The 26,765-nt window shown below is 37.9% G+C and overlaps 4 protein-coding genes across 6 annotated transcripts in view; 1 reads left to right on the top strand and 3 right to left on the bottom strand.

The window, feature by feature from the left end:
* Positions 1-731, bottom strand: part of stab2 (stabilin 2) — a 36,006-nt gene extending 35,275 nt beyond the window's left edge. The window contains exon 1 of the mRNA XM_053508754.1: positions 613-731. Coding sequence (XP_053364729.1) covers positions 613-702 — 90 coding nt within the window. The 5' untranslated portion in view covers positions 703-731. The remainder of the gene's footprint in view (positions 1-612) is intronic.
* A 3,716-nt stretch (positions 732-4,447) lies between these two features.
* Positions 4,448-8,305, top strand: LOC128534403 (parapinopsin-like). Its single transcript, XM_053508823.1, has 4 exons — positions 4,448-4,791; positions 6,270-6,598; positions 6,698-6,943; positions 7,061-8,305. Exons 1-4 carry the CDS (start codon positions 4,476-4,478, stop codon positions 7,250-7,252), a joined length of 1,083 nt encoding a protein of 360 aa, XP_053364798.1. The 5' UTR covers positions 4,448-4,475; the 3' UTR covers positions 7,253-8,305.
* Positions 8,306-12,081: 3,776 nt separating this feature from the next.
* wnt16 (wingless-type MMTV integration site family, member 16) lies at positions 12,082-18,604 on the bottom strand. The gene is made up of 4 exons (XM_053508717.1): positions 18,339-18,604; positions 17,795-18,021; positions 15,130-15,416; positions 12,082-12,956 (listed from the first exon to the last, which is right to left on the bottom strand). Exons 1-4 carry the CDS (start codon positions 18,431-18,433, stop codon positions 12,492-12,494), a joined length of 1,074 nt encoding a protein of 357 aa, XP_053364692.1. The 5' UTR covers positions 18,434-18,604; the 3' UTR covers positions 12,082-12,491.
* A 681-nt stretch (positions 18,605-19,285) lies between these two features.
* Positions 19,286-26,765, bottom strand: part of cped1 (cadherin-like and PC-esterase domain containing 1) — a 71,318-nt gene continuing 63,838 nt past the window's right edge. The window contains exons 17-21 of one of the 3 annotated variants that reach the window (XM_053508715.1): positions 25,272-25,492; positions 23,840-23,941; positions 23,478-23,565; positions 22,486-22,632; positions 19,286-21,046 (exon numbers count right to left, since the gene is read on the bottom strand). In XM_053508715.1, the coding sequence (XP_053364690.1) occupies positions 20,825-21,046; positions 22,486-22,632; positions 23,478-23,565; positions 23,840-23,941; positions 25,272-25,492 (780 nt within the window). In that variant the 3' untranslated portion in view covers positions 19,286-20,824. Of the gene's footprint in view, positions 21,047-22,485; positions 22,633-23,477; positions 23,566-23,839; positions 23,994-25,271; positions 25,493-26,765 lie in introns of those variants that run through there. The other 2 variants (XM_053508714.1, XM_053508716.1) reach the window with 2 other exon arrangements.

The raw sequence follows: 26,765 nt of genomic DNA, 5'->3' as shown, positions 1-26,765 counted from the left end.
TTGCTCATTTATACAGTTATCCAGTCTGACAGTCACGTGGCAGCAGAGTAACACATTCATTATGGATTAATCAGATACAGATAAAGGGGATTAGTTAATCCGCACATCCAACATTAGAAACATATGATTGCAGTCATCTTGACCAAATAATTGTTGCATAGCAGCTAACGTGACTTAAATAAGCACTGTCTACATCTGTATACGTCCCAGAGCACACACCAAATCAAACCTTGAGGTGGATGGCTTACAACAGCAGACGATCACATGAGTTCCTGTCCTGTCAACCAAGAACAAGAACCTGAGCCTCAAATCGACATAGAATCATCAGAACTGGACAGGTTACAATGGGGGGGGTGGGATAAATAAACGCATGTTTTTCCTATCTTCTGTCACATGATTGGCTGATTGGATAACTTTATGAACAAGTGCAAGTTCTAGTGTTCCTAATAAAATGCCCAGTGTGTGTATTTCTCTCATTAGCTTTCCAGAGATTCCCAATGGAGCCCTGAACATGTCTGAAAGCTCAGCGTGTAAATGACCCTTTGTGATGTACAGTAATGTCATTCATTCTGAGAACACTAACCTTACTCAGTTCCTGTGAGTGTATCTCACCTGTGCGTCAGTAGACTGTATCTCGGTTCCCACCAGGATCAGCAGGAGGAGCATTCTACTTTCACAGGCCGAGTTCCTCCTGAACTCCATGATTCTATCTTCTACACAAGTGTCCTCTTTCTGACGTTCCTCTCCAGTCTGCGAATGCTTACGATAGCCCTCTGCCTTTTTAACTTCCTTTTTTTTCCCTCCTCCTCTCTTTCCTGTGCCATAACTATCAAGATCACAGAGACCAGCACCTTCCTTCCAGACCTTTCCTTTAGCATATACAGATCATCAGCAACCAGGAAAAAGTCTATTCTCTTTCAGGCACTGTAGGAGGCACAAATCTAGGGCTAAACAAATCATTAGATTGTCATCATCTTATTCATATTCAATAGTAACTATTCTGAATTGTTGAAAAACTACATTAAAACTAACAGGAAATGGCATGTGAATGTGAAAATGAGGGTCCTGTGTGTTTTAAGATAAACAGACCTTATTAAAAATGTGGTTGTGTACATTGCCTGTATTCAGAGCTGGATGTTTTCAACAACTTTATGCAACATGAACATTTGTTTCCATTTAGAGTTCCATAAACCCTTTCCTAAGACCTTGTGGTTCATCGATGATGTGAGAGTCAAACCAATCTAATATTGAAAACATGCATAGATGTAATAACCTGGTCATTCAGTACATTCCGGTCGTCAGCTAACTTCCTTTTACTGCCAAATAACGTTGCTGAGTCTAGACCTGGGCAACTGAAGCAAAATCATAACGCTGCCTTCAGTGGTTTGTAAAGGTGACACTATGCATGATAGGTGCATCGCTTCATGTGCTTCCCTTCATACCCTGACACACCCAACCCTCTGGAATAGGATCAAACCTAACCATCAGACAGCATGACCTTTATCCCTATGTGTGTTAATGCTCTTACGTTCATTATTGTACATTGCTGTGATTTCTATTTTCAAAACTTTTACCATGCAACCTTACAAAGCATTTAAGTGATCTCTGATCATGATCAGGTTAGAATCTGCTGCCATCAGGATGCCTGAGAGTTTGAGCCCCAGGCGTGGCACAGGGCCCTCACACAAGATTACCTGTAGCTGCATAGCTCATACACACTTGCAGGTGTGCACATGAAACCTGGTAAACATTTATAGCTCATTGAGTGGAACAACTTTTGCATTGCATGCCATGGGATCAATTCAACAGGAAGTCAGTTATTTTGAGTCTTTTACAAAACAGACCCAATGGATTTTGATGTACTCCCCCTAAGGGATTTATACGATCGGCACAAAACCCATCCTACGTGATCCATCCCAAGGGCCCGCTCATCGTTGCTTGTGACTATATTCAGTATTATTCTTTTACTTGTTAATAATACATTAGACATTTCTTTATGCAACACTATGTGTTATTTTTAATAATACATTACATAATAATATAATATACATAATAAATCTTCAATAATTTGACATTTTTGAAATTCAGTATACTCACAAGATACAGTATTTTGATGGTTGTTTAAAAATTAACACTGCAGTTTGGAATAAAAGAATTCTTGCTGAATGTTTACATTTGCTGTGTAATGCAATTATATACACGTATCATAACATTTTTATACATGAAGTGGGCGTGGCCTAAACTATGTTTTTTCATAATTTAATAAATGCCCAGAAATACTGGAAAAACAGTTAAAACATGACCACAGTGTGTTAATTCTCCTAATTTAACCTACTATGACCCTGAACAAGCAGTGACTAAAGATGCTATAAATGCATCGCTTATGTTAATCGCCTTGGACCCGTTAGCCCTGATATTTCTTTCTTTCCTTTCTTTATATCATCCTTTCTGATCTGATCCCTCTCTCTCGTCTCATTGCATGTCACGGGACCCCAGTGCTGCTGTATACTTTTAGTCTAAACCGGGGGGTAGGTCTTGAAATGTTTCACCTTCAGCCAGGAGAATTACAGGATGTCCTCAATCATAAATAAGCAGGGTAACAGCCAGAGGTTTTGCTTCACACACACTTCCTGTACATTCTGCTGTGTCAGAACTTTCCTTGCTCCAGACATTTGTATGATGGGCTGTGTAAGCATGTCATGAATAGTATTTCACACATGTAACAGTACTTTTGTTACTGACTTGATGGGGGATTAATCATTGCTATAAGATATTTAACCATTCTTAAAGCGCAAGAAAAAAAAGGGAAAAAATATAAATGTATTTAGCTGATACGTATAAAATAAAAAAATGGGATGGATATAAGATGTTCAGTATAAGTATATAAGTGTGCAAGGAATAAAGCACTTGTAGGTGTGTAAATATAATCAGTAATGGAGTGTTGTGATTTAACAGTATTAACAGAATTTAATAACAATAACACTTAATTTTTTCCCTTATATTTATCAATGAACCAATTATTAATGACACATCATACATTTAATTCATTGATTACCAGACTTGAAATTGCGCAATGTCAGATACAATAAAAAAATGGTTTTGGATGTGTTATTATGTTAAAATCATTTCATATGGGAGGTTAAAACTCTCAGTAATATAAACCAACACACTGGTTGAAAAGCCAATTTTTATATGCAAGCGTATATGTGTTTAGGGAAAGCCTTCTTTCAGGCCCACGGTTCATTAAACTTCACTTTCTCGGATGCTTTGACCGCGTCCTGTTTCCTTTAGAATGTGGATAATGACAAGCTTGGCCTTTGAGCCCTTTATTGTTCTCCTCCCTTTACAAAAGACACGAAAGCCTGGGGGGTTTCCTGATATCAAACCTCACCAAGAACATTAAAGAGTCAGCTAAAGAACTTGATGACATCCTTGTTTGTTTTTTTAAATAGCTGAATGAAAAAGTAAAGTAAGTGCGCAGTGATATGTGAGTGAAGGAGAGTTATTATGTAGATCTCATGCTGGGTTAAGATAATGTTAAACTACACAAAAGCATTCACACCAATCAGCCATAACATTAAGACCACTGCCAGGTTAAATTAAGGAACAGTGATTAGCAATTATATACCAGTAAAGTTGAGCTTGCATCATGGACACTCAGGGCTCATCTGTGACCACAGAAACCAAAGACCAGCTTGTCTGCTCCGATCACACGGAAAAAAAAACAATGCACCACAAATTGCTGAAAAAGTTAACGCTGACCAAGACAGAAGGGTATTGGGACACGCGGTGAGCCACAGCACACCACACACAGGGCTCGGCAGGCAAGGAGCCCAAGGCCGTTGACTCCAAACTCCAAACTATCCAATTCAGCATCCATGATCTGCTGTTCTGGTGTAACAGCACAGGACACCTCCAGAGGTTCCACAGAGCCATGCCCTGAGGAGCCAGAGCTGCCCCCATGGCACATTTCAAAATCATTCTTTAACCCCTTAAACTCTCAGACTAGTTGGTTCACTAGATATTTTTTTATAACCTGAATAGCAAAGACTTATCTTACATATTAACATTATAATTAATGTGGAGCAGCTTGTGTGGAGCCTCTGCTGAAATTGCTATTCTTTATTCACTCTTGTAGCTGTACTGATCCTTTATTAAAATCACCGACAAAAAACAAAAAGGAGTAGACTAATTGTAAAATTCTCAAAAGCAGTGTAATAAGTGGAATTACATAATCCATGCGGCATGAAGCATATTCATGCTTGATCTTATTAAAAAATCATCTGACAAATGGTTCTCCATGCTGCATCTAATTTCACACCATCTGTAATCTGGATTTTACGGTTTAGATAATCATGGATTAGATTAAGTCTCATCTTTGATTGGTTCTATTACCATCCTTCTTTGAACAAGTTCATTTTTATGTCTTCGAACCTCCTCTCCAAGAGCAAACAGCAGACGCTGGTCCGACAAGCATGGAACAAAGAGCGGAGGACGAATCCCCAGTAGATGTTTCTACTCTACTGTCTCCCTTAGGATACGTGCTTCTGTCATTCTGGATGCTGATCGCCACTCTTCTTTCTGTCTTCTTTAACTCTCTGGTTATTGCAGTAATGTTACGCAACCGACAGCTTTTCCTCCCGACTAACGTCCTCATTCTGGGACTGGCCATCTCTGATTTGCTCATGACCCTCTGTGGATCAGCTGTTGCCACTGTGACCAACTACTATGGGCAGTTCTTTATGGGGAGAGTACTCTGTGTCTTCCAGGGATTCACTGTGAATTACTTCGGTGAGTGGCTGCACGTAGAGTAATAAAGTGATATTTAATAGAGTATTATTTAAACATGATAATGATGCACCAGCTGGGCGGCTTGTATGATATTGAAAATTACATTTATTGATTCAAGAGATTTAAACAGATCAGGGTCTTGAGGTACGTAGTGGACGAAGTGGACGAAGTGATATCCAGGAATACATCCTGGATTGGAAAAATCATGCACACAGACTTACTCATTATTTACTTATTTACAATTTACTTATTGCAATAATGAGACCATATACATTTAGTCAGTTTAAAAAAAAAGGAACATCTAAATAGTCTATAGCTTTGAAGTGCAGCAGGCAGTTTGGGTAGTAGGTCAATTCCAGTTTGAACCCATCGATGATTGTGTTTTCTTTGGCCACTTAGGTTTTTTCTCTTTTGCTAAACAAGGAGCATTGCTGAGTGTTTTCTTTTCTTGCACCAAATTTTGCATATTGCTTGGACAGCTATTGAATTCTAAACTGTGACCAGATAAAGCAGGTACTGAAAGCAATCTGTATAAATAAATGAACTGAACTTGTTACTGTAGGTCTATATACAGTTAGTGATTGTTTAACTTCTGCAAAGAGTATTGGTTGTCATTTAGGTAGGTAACCTACTGGTCCAAAGCAGTGGGGCTGGTGCACAAACATTTTTTTTGGGGGGGGGGCGCAAACTAAATTAAAATTAAACTTTTAATAGTCGTCTGTAAATAGCCATAAGAAGTGCTGGAAAAGCACCAAGTGTAAGCTCAGCCGCGATCACTTGACTGCTGCTTAATTAGAAGCTCAGGTCGATCTGGTCCAAGCTCTTAACCTTTTTCCCTTTCTTCGTCCGATCGGCAGAATTTTCTCTCATATTTTTCTGGCTTCCACGTCAATCACTATTCAATACATTAACTAATTAATCTGCTGACCGTTAATAAGACTCGATGAGAATGATCCAATCACATGAGGCCAAATATTTAAAAACAATATTAATTTGCTAAGAACAGAAGTGGGAGGGTTCAGGGCGCACAGTGCTGCACCACAAGGGTGATCTGAAAAAATCCAATTAGAGCTCAGCCTTAAATCACATGCTTTTCAAAAATGTATATGCCTACAGAGACACTCGTTTGTCCTGCGCCCCACTAATAGCTTGTATATATACTTATTTTTTGTAAGTAAATTATATTAAAAAATACAGCAAAATATTGTGACTAAATGACTTTATTTTATTATTGAAATAAGCATATCATTTTAAAGTGTTAAAAATGTTAAAGGAGCATTCTTCTCTGCCTAACTTTATTGACCGGCCACCACTGGTCCAAAGCCTTTAACTATTCATCACTACCAACCTTACTTTATATACTGATGTAGCTAAATAGACAAAAGTCACTGAATAATTTTTTATTATAAATCCTCAACTGGACTGAGTAATATCACCAACCATAATTCAGTAAATCTCTTTGCTTCCAATTCCCTTAGGCCTGGTCTCCATGTGTACACTAACTCTGATGGCTTATGAGCGCTACCATATCATATGCAAACCCATGGGTGCCTTCAAGATAACCCTGCGACGCAACGTTAAAGGTCTTGTTCTAGTCTGGCTCTACTGTCTGTTCTGGGCCACAGCACCTCTACTAGGTTGGGGATCCTATGGCTCAGAAGGAGTCCAGACCTCATGCTCTCTTGCCTGGGAGGAGCGCACCTGGGGCAGTTACAGCTTCCTGATCACATATTGGCTCTTCTGCTTCTTTGTGCCCACATGGCTGATCATCTACTGCTACTACCACATACTGACTTCTATTGGAAGGGTAAGGACACAAATAAATACAGAACAGGATTTTGAATGCATTCTGAATTTATTTTATTATTATTTTTTTTTTTACCTCTAAATGTGTATCTGTGTATAGCTGAACCAGAGCATAGAGAGTCAAGGAGGCAGGTCACGGCAAAAAGAAGACAGGCATGCTATGTGCATGGTGGCTGCAATGATTGGTTCCTACTTCTTTTGCTGGCTGCCCTACGCTATTGTATCGATGCTCGTGATCCTTGTGCCAGATATTTCGATATCCCCACTGTTTGCCTCCATGCCTGCCCACTTGGCTAAGACCAGCCCTGCATATAACCCCATCATTTTCTTCTTCGCCAAAAAACAGGTAAGAGAGAAGCGATTCACGAAAGTTAAAACTGGCATTTTTTTAAATTAAAAGTTGCCAAATTACATTTTAAGTGGTGCAAAACAATTATAGATAATCTACAATCTTTCCAAACAGTTTTGGGACATGGCTTTGGAAATGATATCATGCGGCTGCTACAATCCTACTCTTCCCAGGGCAAGCGGTGTCATAAAGGTGGAAATAGTGGAGCCTGGCTGCAAGCACCTGAGTTCCAACACTATTCAGCCTGAACCTGCACCTGACCAACTGAGACCCGATGCTGAAGAAGGCACCATAGTGAAAGGATAAATAACTGTTTGATGATGCTTATTTTATCAACACCTACTTACAAGCTTCTTGCACCAATAAAACCCAAACAGTTGTTTAAATAAAAAAATCTATATAAGGTGTTCCTTCAAAATCATGAGTACCAATACAAACTATGTTGTAACTGAAAAATATAACATACACTGATCAGCCATAAAATTAACACTACATAATGTTAACTCATTAATTTTATTATCAATTATAAACTGGTAACAGGATCATGGGCACCCGAGGCTCATTTATGATTATCGGGACCAAAGGCCAGCACGTCCATGCCAATCCCACAGAAATAATATTTTGTGGAAGGGAATAATGAAAGTCACCGAACACTCAATCTACAGTATCACAGCCCACATGAAATTCTTTCTTCATTTTCTTCTTTCTCCATTTTTTTAAATGCATGTACTTTTCACACTGACTAGGCTCATACAGTATTATCTTATAATTTATGCAGTAAATATATTCTTCACCAGTCAACACACCACACTTATTAAATCATAAAACTCTTTGTTGAAAAATCCTACATGAAGCCAGTTGAGAAGATACTGATCACCAAAAATACAAAATCACCACAAATACAAAATACACATAGAGAATAGTGAGTGTTATATTTCCATATGTTGTTTATTATTTCATATGCTTTTTAACATTTAATATGTTATTTGTCTTAAAGGTTCTACACAGTAGTGTGCAAAAGTACTAGGCACCATAACTATCTTAAGTTATATGTGTTTATCATGCATGCATTATTACATTATGTATTTTTTTCGATTTTTCTAACAGACAAAGCTCCACCTGAAATACTCCGTAGATAATGCATGTCTCCATTTATTTCACTCATTTTCCAAATGCAGCATTTCAGTGTCTATGTAAATGAGCTACTTCTGAACCCCACCCCTAGATAGATAGATAGATAGATAGATAGATAGATAGATAGATAGATAGATAGATAGATAGATAGATAGATAGATAGAGTATTATATTAATCCCAAACGAAAATAGCATATGCTCTTTTTTCTCACATTTTTTTGTTTGTCTAAAAATGACTAAGTGGATTTTGCATATTAAGTCCCCTTTAATGTCTATATAATTGTTACATTAAAATAAACTATAAAAACTACAAAATGAGCAGATGTGTACAAACTTTTCATCTTTTGTAGTAAATATGTAAATTGTGCATTTACTTTTGGCATTTAAAAAACCTAATGCATTCAAACATCTAACACTCAGAAAAATCTATCGAAGACAATTCAAAAGTAGTCCAGATCAGTGGGAAAGCAACTCACATGGCAACCCTTACCCTGTATGTACTGTAACTGCAACTGTATCCAGTAGATGGAGACAAAGAGCATTACAGTGCTAATAAGGAAGGAAAAAGTACTGTAGAAGGTACATTCTAGGATCGTGAAAAAAAAGAATGTTAATTTAAAAGAAGGTGTCAAATAATACATTAAAAACGCAAAACAGATATACATAAAAAGCTACTTAACTTGATAAAGTGGGATTGACCTTCTTTATTGGTTAAACTTATGATAATCCTTATGATGTTACTGTAAGTGGGTTAAAACAGGCTGATCAATTAATAAAAGCGAGGAAAGGTTGGCAAAAAAAAAATGGGGCCTGTGACTAATCCAAACCCCATTAGGCCTTCAACAGCACGGGTAGACTCTGTAAACCCGACCAGACTGCTTGGAATGTTTACAAGCTGCAACACCCCACACAGAGTGCAAAGACATTTAACGTGTAACTCAATCAACAAATATTTTAGTTGCACAAAATTCCTTGTGAATAAAAAATGACTAACAAAGCCTAGTGCCTGGTGCATAACTGATTAGCATAAAGCAATAAAAAGACAATTCAAAAGTTTTGCTATATTTGGCGTTTTACATTTCCGTCATACTTTTTTTTCCCTGCATGGAGAACTGCAGAGTTACCTCTCCAATCATTTTTAAACGTTATTTTTTAAAACCAGTAAAGAAAATGAAAGAAAAAAAAAATCCTCTTAGTCAGCGCTCTAAACATGTGGCGAGTCTCAATCCTAATGAGCTGCCTTCAGCTACAACAGATTGGCTACGACGTTGCCTCTGCTACAGAAGCCAACCTGGTTCATGTTTAGAAGGCTAGTCATTAAACAACAGCCTTTTGTCCCTTTATTTTTCAGTTCTGTTACAGGCTAAAAAATACTCCAGTCCAACGAAATACTTTTCCCATATAAACCAGTTGAAAACCAGTCACAAAACAGTAATAAACCTACAACCTAAGAACCATGGGCTGAGTAAACTATGGATATTGTCTACACAACCAGCATGGGGCTGATTAACCACAATCTCTTACATATTCATTCTCCATACGACTTACCCTGTACATGGTCACGTTAAGCTGGAGCACACACACACTCACACACTGTTGGGAATTCAGAAATGCCATGTAGCCTAATATAAATGTGGGAGGAAACCAGAGTAACCAGAGGAAACCCACCAAGCACAGGGAGAACATGCAAACTCCACACACACAGACCCAAAGGCAGGATTCGAACCCTTGACCATGGAGTGCTAACCACTTCGCCACCCTGATTAACCACAAATATTGTATACTATATGTGTAGTTCAACCAAAAAGTAATGCGATTTATAACACAATGACACACACACACACACACAACCACCCCAGCATTGCTTTATGCTAACTTGAATATCCTAAATGAAGAAAAATTAAACTATGGACATAAGGTTACTTGAAAGTGACTTAAAAAGAAGTTCCTTTTCATCACAAAAGAGCAAAACTGTATATCTTACCTTTAACTGGATAATAAACCCAAATCTGTGAGGATGAGCGTGAAGGCATGAGAGAAAAGAATACTTGGCAAGCGTTTGTGTAATTGGCTAGTTCTGTTAAACGATACTGCCGTGTGGACTCATTTATCTAAATTGTGTGTCTCCCGGGTCTGTTACACTACATCCAGACCTCCTTCTTGTTTTTGCTTCCTGGTTTGGATACTCATATCGAACTTAAATTTTAACTTGTGGATGCAAGAAGTAGACAAATTCTTAAGGCAATTCAAGGCTTTATTATCAATTACACATATCAACAAACTGTTACTGTCTAACACTTGGTGTTGATCCCACCAGTGCTTTAAACTGATTTTATTTAGAGGGTTTCTGGTGCTGTGGATCAAAAGTCTAGAGCAACAATGATATAAAAAAATATAAAAATAAAGCACACAACCAAATTTATTGAACTGCAGGTGGAAACGTTTTGCAAAAAAATAGTCCCTCATTCGAATGCCACAGAGATATCAATTTGAGCAAAGGCTTCCTGGAAGCAGTTACGACAAACCAGACACAGACTAAATTCCCTCACAAGTGCATTCAAATGTGTAAGACAATAAGCAGCTGCCAGTGTGTTCAGGAAGCTCTAACAGTGTCACTTGCGCTAAAGTGTCACTTGCGTTAGCTTCTTGGGGTCGTTTTTAAAAGAAAAAACCTGTGGTATTTGGCACACGATTGCGACTTCTAACAAATCGGGACGTCTTGTAAAGAAAGAGAGCATGTGGAAAAGCTACAATAACAGACGGTAAGTACACTCTTTATTAAAAAAAAAAAAAAAGACGTAAGAGACAGCATCAGAAAGTTATTACGTGTCCTTATACAAATGAGGCTGAAGACCGAAGACATTAATTAATATGTACAAGAACTTCAGTTCTACATCCAGCACCACATAACTAAATACTATACTATTATTCATTGCTATTTACATGGTCCATTTCTAACTGTGACTCTGGACCTTTCATGAAAGGAAACCAATTTGTTCTGGTGAGCTTTAAAATGTTCTCTCCAAAATACACAACTGAAAAATGAATAGCGATACGATGAACACTCTTTTTGTAAGATTGATCTGCTCTGCTTGTCTGCATGGGTAATGGTCTTATCCCTCTAAAGAACTTCGACTTCATTTAGGAAAGTGAGACTCACACAACCCCCATTTGATGGTGTGAAACAGGTTGCATCCAGAAGAACAAGAACAAAAAACAATCAGTGACTGATTTAATACTGTACATTTATCCTGATTTTACCACCAATGGTCCTTTGGTGGATGTTTGGATGGTTAATGGTTATACTTTTCTACCTTACACATCTACTTGGAAACCTTGAAGGGAAACTGAGACTCATCATTAGAGGGTTTTGTACAGAGCCACAAAAATCTGAAAATGAATTTTTATTTTTCCTCAAATTGTTCTTGACGTGTTCTTGAAAAAAAAATCACAGTTTTGGTCTGGCTGTTTGAATGTGAAATGGTTATACCTTTTTAAAGTAGTTCTACTTTGTGAAAGAACCATTTAGGAAAGAAGAAACCTATCTATGAGAATACAATAGTACACAATCCTTTAAGTAAGGCCAAATAATCTTCTCAAGAACTCTAAAGTCTGAAAAAAAAAAATGTTCTGGATTTATTACTATTTTGCCCCACAAGTATGGTTCTTTCAGTTGTTAATTGTTTTCGCTTTTTAAATTGAGGCTCAATTGACACTTTTAATTCGACTTAGAACCTTTAAGGGTTACCCAGGAAGCAAGAAGTGTATGTCTTTGGAATAGCAGTATCATTAAGCATACTATTTACATTATACATATTATTACATTTTAAGCTACTCAAAACCCATAAAGTGTGATGTTGCAGTATTTTTCTCTGACAGTTGAGCACTTTGTCGCGGCATGCAATTCAAAGAATTGAAAAACATTTAAGAGTCTAATTCAATAATGAATTAATATCTATGAATGTTAACAAAGAAATAATTGACCATAATGTGAATTAAATCAGGTAGGATCCCACTTCAGATTCCAATCCAAATGGGATCCCAATGGGATGTGGTTTTTTTTTTTGTTCTCTTCCTTCTCGGTCAGCTTGGCTTTGATGTCCTTGATCTTTCTTTGTTTTTATGGCCACGTGTTATAAGGGATCCGTTCATGAAAAGAGGACAAGATTGTTCCTTTATCACGAAGCCACTTTAGTCATCAGGTCTCATAGTCAGGCAATACTTCATCAACTTCCTGAGACCCCATCCAGCTACTTAAACAAGTGAAGGTACCAATTAACAAAGCTTTTAAAACCACCAAATTGCAATGACTTTGAAATAGGGAACGAGGTGAAAGAAAAACCTGTATCATCTCTATTTCCCCAGTCAATCTTCACCCCTTTCCATGTCTCAATGTTCTCAGCTTATCCCTCTATTTGCACGTGTGAATATCGTTCATGGTCTCGCAGCGTCGGCACCGCACGTAGCAGCACCAGATAAACTTGCACTCGCAGCGCTCCACATGACGCACCACATGTGTGTTGTATCCACGGCCACAGCACAGCAGGTTGCAGCCGTCAGGCCCGGCAGACGTGCGGTTACAGCGGCGCCCCCGAGTCCCGACCACGCCCAACTGCCGGTCCTCCACACAATAATTGGGTGACTTGTTGAGGAAGATGAGGTCCTCCCGGCTGACGGGCATGTGTCGCTGTTCCCTCTCCTTGCGACGGAACTTGCGCTTGGTGCGGTCGAGCACCTGTATGCTATTCTCATAACGGTCCTTTAGGTAGTTGCCTACACGCTCAAAGGATGCCATTGTCTTCCAGCATGTCTTCACAGCACAGGAGCCTGAGACACCGTGACAACGGCAGTCCGTCCACATCGTCTTGGCTACAGCCTACATAACATAAGACGACATGACTGATGTTAGTGGATTAGAGTTAACCTGAAATCACATCAGACCCATGTTGATCGTTTTCCCATGCTGCTGGTAAAGCATTAGGGTATTAAACATGCTGTCATGCAGTCTCAGGTTGCATGGTCATTACACCTTTGTAGATTATGATTTTAAATAAAAAGCACAGCATGTAGAAAGTGTGGTTTTGTGATTTTTGTGGATTTCAATAGAGTTTACACCTTCCTCACAGACACAAGTGGAAAAGCACTAAGAGAAGATGAGTAAAACAGGGACAGCCTGGCATGTCAGCCCAGGTTGATGTGAGGCAACCGGTCCGTCCTGACCTTGATTCAGTTCATGGTTATATCCTTTATGACAACACATGCACCAAGAGAAGAGCTTCACGCCAAATCTAACACAATGTACTACACTGAGCAGAAATCCTGCACATCCATCACATAAAATAAATGTCTATCACCAGAGGATTTACGCAGTTTCTTGTTTCCAGCTATAACCTCAGCACGCACAGGAGAGCAGGAAAGCTGAGAATTTGTGAATCATATAGGAGACTGGCAAAGATGTTAATATAAACCAAATAAAGACTCTCATAAAAGTTGAAATACAGCTTTAAAATTCTTCAATGAAATTAAAGTCTAAACTCTGAACTGAAAAATGTGGGAAAACTCTGTTAGGGTAACCAGCAACAGCGTTATTTCTAATGTATTTTACCTAGCGATAATAGACGGCACAGTGTCTTAGTGGTTAACGCTGTCGCCTTGCACCTCCAGGGTCTGTGTGCATGGAGTTTGCATGTTCTCCCCAGGCTTGGTGGTTTCCTCCCACAGTCCAAAAACATGCAGATTAGGCTAATTGGCGTTCCCAAATTGCCCGTAGTGTGTGAATGCACGTGTGAATGTTGACCGGAGATCCTATCATGGTCATAAAAATGGGACTAAATACAATGGTAATCACCACTGGCCTCTACAGTCCCTTTACAGATGTTCCTAGATGGATGGAATAACTGATAGTACACTCCAGGTAAATGCTAATCAAAAAACGAATGAATACAAAGGATGGAGCACATCTGTTTAGGTTACATTTAGATTTTTTTTGTAGAAGGAGGTTTCTATATACCTTGTAGAAGTTGCTTACCACTTTGCACATGGATTATTAAAAAAAAAAATGTAATAATGTAATCTTTGAAAAAGTCAGCAGAGCAAGTAAAAAGTAGAGAATTTACTTTTAGAATGTTGTTCAGCTTATTATTTGCACTAGACACTAAGTGTTATCTGTGTGATGCCTTGTGGTTCCAAGCCAAAATAGGGTTTTTCAAGGAAAACTGCCTTCTAATGTTTATCTGGAAAATTTGCATGTTTTTAGAGTCATGGACATGAATGGCTGACAAATTGCAGCACTTAAAGCTCCATTTATCAGTCTTTATCCTTCTCTCTAAAAATGGTTTGTCTTTCAGTTTTAGCTTCTGTCCAAGACTCTTGTCCAGATGTTCAGTAATACGGGATATTATCAATATTTTTGCAGGAACATCCACAAACGAGTTAGGGTTAGGGCGGTGGGGAACAAGCAGCATAGAAATGACTAGCTAGGGTCAGTGAAAAGCTTAGACTACATGCAAAGAAACTTTTACTACTGTAAGTATTCAGAGAGTTCTTAAAAGGTTAGATATAGCAAAATTAACATTGCAACAATGAAATGCTATTTTGCTCTAAAGTGTTATTAGAATGAATGCTCATTGCTTACATATCATTTATTTTTAATCTATTGTTCAGAAAAGTACTGTTTTTTCCTACAATATTGGGGCTTATACTGTATATTTACTCACATTAGTGAAAATTGGCACAGAACGGATATATCTAATGACGATCAATCTAATGGGGTCAGGGGTTAAGGCATTGGACTATGGTTTGGAAGATTCCAGGTTCAAACCCCATGACTACCAAGTTACCACTGTTTGGCCCTTGAGCAAGGCCCTTAACGCTCAGATGTATAATGAGATAAAAATGTAAGTCGCTCCCAATAAGAGTGTCTGCTAAATGTAATAAATAAATTATTTATGTAAATATGACTTCTAATATATTTTTGCCACTCTCGAGATGGCTGATTATCATCTAAAAATTGTCAAATTCAGTTGTCCTATATCTACGTAATGTCTCACCTGTCTCCCTGCCTCGCTGTTATGCTGGTTCATAATGAGGAGAGCTTCGTCTCCATGCAAGGAAGCATTCTTCGTCGCATGGTCGATAAAACGCCGACTGAACCACATCCCGTAGCCGATGTCATCCGAGCAGCCGCCCCAGTGCCAGCCTTCGGTTTGTGAGCCGCTGCCTGTTAGTGTGGTGTCACACGAACATTCGGTCATGTTTCCTGCACTGCAGGACCGGGTGACTGAATGGACCAGCCCTGCCGCCATGATAGCATAGATGAAGGCTGTCTCTTTGGTTCCTGAGAGCAATAAGAGAGGAGGAGAGAGAGGAAACTCAGGGTACCTTATAGACTTATAGACTTAAACACATGTTTACTTGCCTTATTTACCCACTTCCAACACTTTTACTATTATTAATGGCACTCCCTGGTTTAAATTTTGCTAAAGGAAAATGTCACAAATCTACTATAATCTCGTCGAAGAGAGATTATAGGGGAAAAATTGCCAAAATGAAGTTTAAACAACGACAAAGCAACAACACAATAAATTTCTCCTTCAAAGACGTTTTTTTCATAAATAAAGAATATTAAAGTACATCATTCATATTTTGATAGCTCTATCACACATGACTGTATTTCACAGGCATCTTCTCAACCACTGCTGATGATGTGTTACGGACACGTCAGCAAAGTGGAATGAAAATATCAGCCCAAATGGAGCTCTAGAAAGAATTTCACTCCGTGATAGGCTGAATCTACAGTCTGGACTAGAAAGAATTCAACCCCAGTCTCTCTTGCTCAAAGCATTCTGTGCACTTTTTCATTTGCACTTGGTTCCGCAAAAGTAAAAATTAGTCCAATTCAAGACATTTAACAGGAGTTATTCTGATATGGATGCCAAAAAACAACCCAATTTCCTGAGCAGATCTTAATAAATGTTCAGAAAATTAATTTCTGAATAAAATCAATTTTCTAATTAATTCACCTACAGACTCTTACTGCTATTTTTATATCTATTAATATATTCACCGATCAGCCCTCAGGTCCTTTGCTGGGAGGGGAGGGCGGGGAGGGTGTTGGGGGTGCTATGGTGTCTTGCACCAGGATGTTGGCAGAGGATCCTTTGGGACGTGGGGGTTTTTTGGGGTAGGGACTCAATGGAAAATACTGTCTGCCACATCCCATGGGTGCTTAATCTGGGCAGTTTAGAGGCTGGATGGTCAGTGATGTTTGCATAATGTTTTTTCTTTAAAATGACTTCTAAGAGTTAATAAGTTTATCATTTGGCTTCAAAAATGTTAATAAAATTAAAATCAATAAAGGGAAAATCATGTGTAAGAATCCAAACTTATTCTTATTTCTTAAGGAACTTCTGTAAAACAAGGAAACATAACAACATGACATGCTGTTATATGGAAATAACTACAATCAGCATAGTAACAGTATGTCTGGAAATGTTATATTCCTATTAGTACATCTTAGCAAATTATCAATTACTTTTTTCAAGTATTTGTACATCATACTTTTATCCATTTACAGATGTATAGGAAAAACAAAGAAACATGCCTCTTTCTGAAACAAACTAAAATAGACATCTGTATTATGGTACTATTATTAAGCAGACTGAAAGTCTAGGACAAGGCTATGGCACTAAATGATACTTTTTCAGGCTTAATTAATAGTGGACTGTATTATCGGGATATATAGCACTGTATTTAAAGTACAATAGACAATTAGTAAACCCTTATTTGTACAAATAATCACTAAGATATATAGAACATGATTTAAAAACTTTTAATGGAATAGCAAATTTCTATTAAATCATTAAAAAAGCCTTGTAAATTGCTTGTAACGGTGTGAATGTGCCTCCTGAAAGTGACTTTATAGGCATTCTACAGTCCACTGTGGATCTTGGGGGTGGAGCTGTGTCAATATGACAGAACTCATTCAAACATCAAATTCACCTAAAACTAAATTTAAAAAATGCCCAATGCACCTTTAATAGACTTAATTCAGAATGCAATCTTAGAAGACTTGATAATTGCTGAGAGGTCACTTCGACATTTGGACTGGAGGATGCTTTCAGACTAAAGCAGTTAAATCATTGCAAATAGATTGTTATTGTAAGGGCATGTACAAAAACTCAGGCTTTAAATAATAATAATAATAATAATAATAATAATAATGTTAAAACAGCTGTGATATGCATACATATTTTGATAGATTAGAAATATGGATAGGATAGAATAGGATAGGATAAGTCATGATCCCATCAGACTCCAATGTAATGTAATGTATACATTTCCCAATTTAGTTGAATTTAATATAATTTCTATTTCCAGAACTGAAGCTTCTTTGCGAAAATGTCCACTGTTCAAAGCACTATTCAAATAAAAAATTATTAAACTAAATTCAACTGAACTGAACTAATTGAATTAAACTAAACTGAAGTGAGTTGAATTTGAGGTCTACAAATTACTTTTAGTAAAGGTACCAGACTGGTCTTCTTCCGGCTTTGCTAATGTTCAGACGTTCCTGCTTACTGCTCTGCGCTCTGGAAAAACATAGTTTGGTCCCCTTAATCTGAAAGTTTAGTAATAACGTGAAGCCTGCATATATCTGAGATGATAAACTAAAGACATAAAACGTTGCTTTTTTTTGTGGGTGGATGTCCTCACCACTAGTGAGTTCGTAGCCGAACACAGACGGCTGTTTGCTGGTGCTGCAGTTCCAGCGCTCATGTCTGAACTGGGACTGGCACTCTGAGATGCCCAGACGCGCTCCATCTTTAATGCTGGGCAGCAAGTAGGGTTTCCGCTTACACACATCCTTCTGCTTACTGGACAGAGGCAAATTAGAGCAGCCCTTCTTCTCAACTACTCCCACAGACGTCATGCCCAGCCACCTGTGTAAAATAAATAAAAATAAAATAAAAATCCTAGTGAGCCTAGATTAAGCATGCACATTGCATCATGGTGAGAAGAAGAAGCAGCTTTATTTGTTATAGAAATATTACATGACATTATAATAAATTTCTTGGCTTGTTAGGATGCTGGGATCAGGGTGCAGGGTCAATCAGTCAGGGTTCAAAGGCTTTGTTCAAAGAACCCCCCAAAAAAGGGAATGTGGTGGTGCTGGGGTTTGAACCCTCACTCTTCTGACCATTAACTCAAAGCTTTATCCATTAAGCCAGAACAGGCAAATTAAATGAAGTTTACTTACATCCAGCTTCCCTGACAGCATAACGGGTAGCCGGAGAGCAACACGAGGAAGAAGAGCTGGAATAAATGTAATCCCCAGCTGCTGCTCTTCTCCATGACCGCCTCATTTACCACCAACACGCCTGCAGCTCCATGGAGCAAACTCTCGTCTATCCGTCACAGCTCCATCACAAAGTACATCAGTAATCCTTTCTCTTTTTTGAGATTTTTCTTTTTTTAATTCAATGTCACAGTCATCCGTCCACTCCATCCAGCGGCGGTCACAGCCCGGTCTCCGCTCTCAGGCGCGCGCAGAGATATACGCGCTCCTGCGCCTGGAAGCGCGTGCAACTTTTCTCCATCCGCTGCGCGCTGCCGCTTCCTGATTGGATAAAAGGTTTATGAATATTTATAAGGCGCTCTGATTCTGTGCGCTGATTGGACGGCAGAAGTTAAGCCCTAGTCTGAGCAGGCAGTGAGACTGAAGCGCTGTCTCACCGCGCGATCTGTGCTCTAATAAACTCCCACTTGTTTTACTTATTATTTCACTTTATAAATTATTATTACTACTACTACTATTATTATTATTATTATTATTATTAATAATAATAATAATAATAATAATAATATGGACCAGTAAGTAGAAAAAGAGAAAAATGCTACAGTTTGGTGTATAAACTGTGTGTGTATGATTTAAACTATGAACTTTATGAAAAAAAAACAACCTTAAAGGAATATATACATTTTCACAAAGCAGCTTTAAAAAATTAAAAGTTATATTTAATAAAATTAAATTAGAAATTAATTACACTGAATTCTTCACCAGTCTGATGGGATGTGCATATCCTATCCTATTTTATAATATCAATATTTCAAATATATCAAAAAGTATTTATACATATCACAGACACACATATACTACATATACATCACACATATTATTATATATATTGCATATACATACACTGTATGAAGCCGCCTAATAATTTGTTCAGATTTTGCAATTTTTTCTATAATAATTTAGTTATTATTTTTATATATCATGTTGTGAAACATTTGTCAAAGTTATACACATGTATAATAAAGCATTTCCTATTTTATAAAATTAATATATATGTTCATGTTGGCTTTTCCTATAAGCAATCTCTATACATTCTGATCAACCTTGGTCAATTAAAATTATAGAATTTTATTTAAGAAAGAAAGAAAAAAAATGAAAGAAAGAAAAACCAGAGAAAGAAACGTCCACACCCACCCTCTTAACGTGTTTAGGTAACAAACCAGGTTTAATTTAATTATTAAACAGTGCTGATACATATTAAATGCATTATTATAGCACAAAATTATATACATATAACTTTCTTGATGGAAAGCAATTTTAAAAAGTAAACGGTTTGAAAAATTCTTTATCACAACATGAAAATCAACTACCTTTCAGTTTTACATTTATAACCATATATAAAGGTATACTTTTCTTCAAACAAAAAATAATAATACTGGCTGAATACTGGCTCCACTATGGCAATACCAATGATCATTTATATTCCTGGACATAATAAAATAAACAAGAAAGTAAAAATTACTTCACATTAACTCCTAAATTGAGGATTTTCACTTCATGCATTTAACCTGCAGTTTAAAATAGCATCAGGCTATTAAGAAATTCCACTGCATTTAGAAATAACCCTCACGGACCAGAATAGCTGCTAGATGTGATAGTAATAAATTACGTTCAAATAACTTTAATCGCATTGCAGTGATTCTAGAGAGCAGATAATGTTCCTTAATGTGTAAATATAAATGTGAGGAAATGAAGACAGGCATGCCAGCTTTCCAAGATAAAGTAGAAATATTTAACTTAAAACAATACAGCTTTTTTCATATACATATACATATACATATACAGATATATATATCAGCATGTGCAAAATATTTTACACTGATTATATTACATTGGCCATTAAAGGCATGGAAATAAAAGACATCTGTAAAAAAATATATGGGCTATAGAAATGTGAGGTATATGTAATCTTCATAAGACCTTTGGCTTAAACGCAGCTTGCAAGGGATTGGAAGGTTTGAAGCTAGGGGTTAACCGCGAGACTTCAGAGTCACCCGAGCTTCCATGAAAGTGACGATCCGATGCCATGCGACATCAAAGGCACTCCTGGAAAACTATGAAACTCTTCCAGAAACATAATAGGAACATTATATGGACGTTGTGGAAAGGTTTCACGGTCAGCTTCGACCAGTGTCACACTCTGGAACTAAGGTGCAGCTGCTGAAGTCGTTCTGGAAGACATAAAACACACGCACACGCGCGCACACAAACACACAAACACGTACACACAAACTCCTCACCTCTCACTTTTACTGCACTAGAACACTAAAGCCACTGAAAATAATGCTCTTATTTCTTACAATTATATACATCTCATGGCTCGACTGACAACACACTCCCAACACACACACTTTATTCACACCAGCTAACAGCTCGATAAGTCCCTGTCAGTGCTGGTTACTGGTCCCGTTATGGATGTAAGGCATGCACACTCGGCTGAGCAGGATCTCGGAGTACACTTGGTTCACTGCTCCCTTCACGTGGTAGGATGAGCCGGGCCGAGACGACGGCTCTGGCCTCGTGCTAGTCACACTCACACTCTCTCCAGTATGGCTCAGGAGCTGCAGCCTTTTGTGGGCAGGCACGGTGGGAGGTGACAGCTTACCAACCTGAAGAAACACAGTCACAACATTACACTGGAGTTAATGAGACTAAATGGTGTTGAGGCCATTTGCTCTGGTGGTATTATCGAGCAGGGTTTTGAAATCTAATCCATAAAGATGTGTTCTGTTCTTACCACACATTCATCATGCTTAGGAAAATAACTAAGCAATAAGTTTTAATAGCCACTTTGATGTTTGACTTGAATTCAAAGAGTTCTCGGAGTTAAATTCAACACAAGCAAGATATTGGAGAATACTGAATAATAGTGAAGCACTGATCTATTATATTTTAAATATGATATATTTTACTAATAACACCTTATCATAGGCCATGTGTTTTCCTATTTGGTCCCAAAATTTGTTGCATTATAATGTATATTGACAGCTAAATGTTAACAGGCTGTTACAGCTGACGTGGAAGAAGCTTCATTTAAGGACGCTGTAGAGTGCAAACTGATTGGCTTGAACAAATATTTACAGTCAATAAACACTAGGGACGCCATATAACCTGGCAAATAAAGGCCTGATTGCTTACAACGAAAGAGAAAAAAAAAGTTGTGTTTTGTCTAAATGTTTTGGGAAAATCCTCTTTTATTCAAGCAGTGGAATTTAATCCAACGGAAATGTCCAGTTCTACTGTACATGACGTCCTTAAAAAACACAACAGTCTCAGTGCAGGTAAACGTCTAGTGTCTCGTGGTCTATTAGTGAGTAAATGAATCAGTCAGCAATTTTTTTAGACCCATATGGAACCAAAAACCAACCACTTGACACACATTTCCTCATTCGTATGCACTCAACCTGTTTTTTACAGGCTAATAAAATCTTATTAAATGTTCCGACGGCCAATTTAAATTGGAGTAAAAAGCAGCGTGAGTGCACTTTAAAGCTGGATTTATTGCACTGTGTTTCTTGAAGGACTTGTTATATGAATGGAAGCGGTTGGACTGGGTAATATGAGGAACAGGGACTTTTCTCTCTCTCTCTCTCCCTCTCTCTTACACACACATACACACACAGTGGGGACTGGAGTAGTGCCTTGTCTTATGTTCCAGGAAAATTAGGTTTACAATAAAAGATGGTGAGTCAGCTCATGTACTTTCTGGGTGGTAAAGGCAGCCCTTAATTCTATAATTACAGAAACAAATCCAGGGCATTAGCACACAGGCCACCTCTGTGTACTTGTATTTCACACCCTGAAGATAGAAGAGATTAATACAATAACCATAGTGATACGATAGCAATGTTACTCGTTCAGAAGAAGAGGGTTTTTTTTTTTTGTAACTTGCATGAGGCATTTCGCCGTTTAAATAATACAAACACCATTAAAATAATTTTGGTGTGCACGGATCATTTTCTGAATCTCTATTTGTTCCGGAACATCCGCACGCTCCGTATAAACTGTTTTCATGGTTAAGGCACGAGAGGGATGATTGCAGGTTTACCTCATGGAAATGGCAGGCACAGCGGCCCTGGAGAAACTCCTTATAGCGGCCCATGGTGATGCCGAATGTGTCGATCACCTCGTACCTCAGGCGTTTCGCACTTTCCAGAATGTTTTTGTTCACACTGTAGAGGTCCTGCACTCCATTCTGGAAGAAGCAGACAGAACATAAGGTTTACAACAGAAGAAGCTCTTGGTAACATAAAACGAAAGGATTACTTAAGTCCAGTTTTAGTTAAGTTTCAGATATCCCACCCACTTCAGGGAGACCCACCCTGGACACCAGGACCCACAGTAGCAGCTAGTCAATGTTAATAAATGAATATCCCGGATAAACATTACTTTTATTTAACCTGGTGGTTTAAAACACTGCAGTGAGCAACTACAGTATAACTACGCTTTTAATGGCAGGAGTACACTTTCTGTTCTTTGGGTTGAAGTGCGGAGGGGCTAAAACTAACCATACAAAATGCTTGCAAAATATGTACAGTAGCATACCTTTGGTTCTTTTCTTTTTGAAATATGTCAAAAACTTCACTCGAGCGGTTTTCTTGGCCGTTGTGAAAATACAACCAGCACAAAAAATGACTCAAACTTGCATGATCAGCGCGTTACAATATCGAATTCTGATTGGCTAATCGCTGTTGTTTATAGTGCGTAGATGAGTAGAGAGTTTTAATATTCCATTTTTATGACAAATTTTACACAGCATCATCCCCTCATCATCCCCTCCGCAGGCCTCAAATCAAGCCCTGCTTATAACGAACATAAAGCTTGATGCATGAGATGGACAGATGAGATGGACACAGTAAGGACAATCTTGCAAAATTCCTTCATTAGTTTTGATCTGGAGAACACTTATATATCTATGTAGAACTCTGCACAAACTCTTTATAGAACTAAGAACTCTTAAACTGCTAAGTGCATATAACATATGATTAAACTGGTTATGAACACATGCGAAACCACTTTTCATTGAAAGGAGAAACTCACCAGAGAGAGCGAGCGAATGCCGTCCACTGGCAGATGAAACCCCATTCCTAAAGACTTCACCACCACCATGATGTTCTGCAAATTCTCTCTGTAAAGAGACTTAAATCAGTTACATTAAAACTAAAAGAGGACAGCTTTAATATTTAGATACACTTTTCACACTGCAGGCAGTGTAACGGGATATTTTATATCGTTTTCATTAAAACAGAGTTCAGGATTTAGAGAGCTGCTATAAGAAATGGTATCTGAATAACATATTAAACATCATTCTATCAACTTTTCCACGAATCCGGTTGTAACTATACAGTCAAGAGTATGTGTGTTCACGTGTGTGTGTGTGTGTGTGTGTTTGGGTGTGTTACCTCTCTAGAACCTGCTGCATGGTCCTCAGATGCTCCAGACTGAGCCACTGGACCCCTCCAGCAACCAGCACTGTCTGAGGGGAGTTTTCTAGAGGTCGTGACCTGCCAGAGGATGACAGGCAACAGTGCCAAAGTTTAAAGTTCAAAGCCGCATCTGTGAACAGTAACAATCTACACTTTAATGTCTATGAGGAAGTGCGTGCAAGCTGGAGCAGGCACACACACAATGTATTAACAATTAATTGTGTGTGTCTGCAAAATAGAAGAAAGACTTTTTGTGGATTTTTGCTTTATTGGAAACAGTATGGCCTTATAAAAGACCATAAGGACACGGAGCACACAATGTATAGCTCTCTCTAAGATCTAACTTTATATCCAAGTGTAGCTGCCTTTTTAAAAAAACCCTCATTTCATCCATTCCAAGGTAGAATTCATCTTTAATACTTTAAACTTAATTACTGTCCTGCATGGTTATTAAACTGCATTAAAACCTTACAAGCTCCAGCGGTCTAAAAACACAACGATTATCAATATACGTAAACTGATATGTAGTTGGTAATTTATAAAATTCTTCCTGTTTCTAAAGTCTAAGGGGATCGTATCCACCACATCCTAACTGCAAACGCAAACTTGCTCCCCTGCTCAGTTCCTTATGCACACTCACACTCACTCACACTCACTCACAGCATCTGTGCTGCATATCCTTCGCCTCTTTCCACACTAGCAGCTAAAAGAATTCAGCAGCAGTCATTTTTTACACACTCCAACATACTGGGTAATAATAATCAGATAATATAAGTGATAATCTGAAGAAGCTCACTCACTCATGGTCTATACCACTTTATCCTGTATACAGGGTCACAGGGGGGCTGGAGTCTATCCCAGGAGACTTAAGGCATTGGGCACGCACATACACATGCTCATCCACACACTACAGGCAATTTGGGAACGCCAATTAACCTGATCCGCATGTCTTTGGATTGTGGGAGGAAACCCAGCAAGCAGGCGTCGAACATGCACACAGACCAGAGGCGGGTATCAAACCCGGACCAAGGAGGTGCTAAAAAAAGTGGCACAAGTTCGATTCCCAGTATGCCACACACTTCCATTACAATCATAGCTACACTCAGTCAAGGGCATCTGTGAGCTCATGTAAGTGCTGTCCTCCTAGAGGTGTGTCTGCAAAGTGCTGGTGTCATAAAGTGTTTATGTGCTTTAGGAATCCAGTGTTACACACATTCCATTACAATAAGTTTAACCCTCTGGGGTTAGTAACAGCGAGAAGAATTTCAAATGCTCCGTCATTTCTTGATCCAAGGTCCATGTTTTATCTTTCACTAGTTATGTAAGATATTACTCAATGGAAAGTTTTTTTTTTAGTTTTTTTTTTTACAAATGTTAACACAATACATAAGAATTTACATGCACACACCTTTCTATCAGCTGCTCCAGCGCTTGCTGAAAAGTGGGTCTCTGGTTTTTGTGTAGCCAGAACTGGGGGTAGTACGAGTAGCTGATGAGCGTTCTGCCCTGGTTCAGGTTGTGGTAGATGATGGTGTCATGAGCCTTGTCCCAATCCTCTAGTGTAGTGTTTACTCTCTCCATCAGGTAGAACATCATCCCGCGGTTAGTAGAATCGCCGATGAACAGGACCTGGAGGAGAACAGGTGTCAGATAATCACACAAGCACAAAACAGGGAACAGAAAGAGCAATGTTTTATTATTGTCTCTCTATAGTCATAAAGATGATTTAGCAATGATTCAGAATATTTATTTGTTAATGCAAAAAATTCATATATAAATCATGCTTTAGTTTCCAGAATATTTTTGCTTATTTATTTGCTGCCACATTAAAGGAGTAGAATTAAACAAGCAATTTCAGCAGAATATTTTACATGTTTAACACGTAAAAGGTCAAAAAATAGAAAACCTGTTAAAATAGAAGTCTAAGAACATTTGAAGCATTCCTTAAATATACAATTAGAATATGTAATGTTCAATAACAATATATCTAGAATTGAAACATCCGATCTCTATCCTTTTTTAAATAATGAAGAACACATCATGCTTTATACAATATATCTCCAGAAGTATGTGGACAGCTAACCAGTGCATCCAAAGGAGCACCGCGTCTTTCATATTACTAAATGTTTTTTATCTCCCAAACCATGCTTCGTTTTTAAAAATATGCATATACAATTTTTTTTTAACTAGAGAAAAATAAACACATTTGCTCAATACAATTTCATGCCCTTTTATGTAGTGTCTGTAACTTTTTTAAATTCAAATCTTGCAATAATCTTAATTGTCATTCAGATAAAACTTGGCCAATTTAGATTCCACATAAAAAAATACCTAATCCCGAAAAATTATTTTATTCTAAAATTCCTAAAATGCTAAATTGTTAAGATACTGCAACTCGAATTTGACATGGTTACGGACACTACAGACTTTTTTGCTTTTTAACCTTTTACCACAAACATCTCTCATGCAAGGTTTTGAGGTAGACCTGTAAATGTGTTAACAATAATTATTGGGCAGAATAAAAAAGTAATGTTAACTGAATAAACTATGGTGCCACATAACTTAAGGTGTGTCTAAATTGGAGCATTTAAACAAAACCACTGTTGTTAGTGATTTGACGAAAAATCCTTAATATTGCACGGAATGCTTTCATTTAAACAACAGGTTTTACAGGTCACATGCTCCTACAAGCTTACATTAATTTTGGTATCAAAACTCATAACAAAATATGAATGATTTGCATTTTTAATTCTTTTTGTTTAAAGCAAGACAGTATAACGCTGAAAAAATTGACATTTTTGCGGCACCTCTATAAAAATAACTGAAGTTAGCAACTTTTTTTAGCAAAAATTTTTAGGAAAGGAAAAGTGTTCACTATCAATGTAAAGGCACACATATAAAA

This window comes from Clarias gariepinus, chromosome 12, assembly GCF_024256425.1.
Source record: "Clarias gariepinus isolate MV-2021 ecotype Netherlands chromosome 12, CGAR_prim_01v2, whole genome shotgun sequence".
Taxonomy (NCBI): domain Eukaryota; kingdom Metazoa; phylum Chordata; class Actinopteri; order Siluriformes; family Clariidae; genus Clarias; species Clarias gariepinus.
This window is presented reverse-complemented; position numbering and strand designations above follow the sequence as displayed.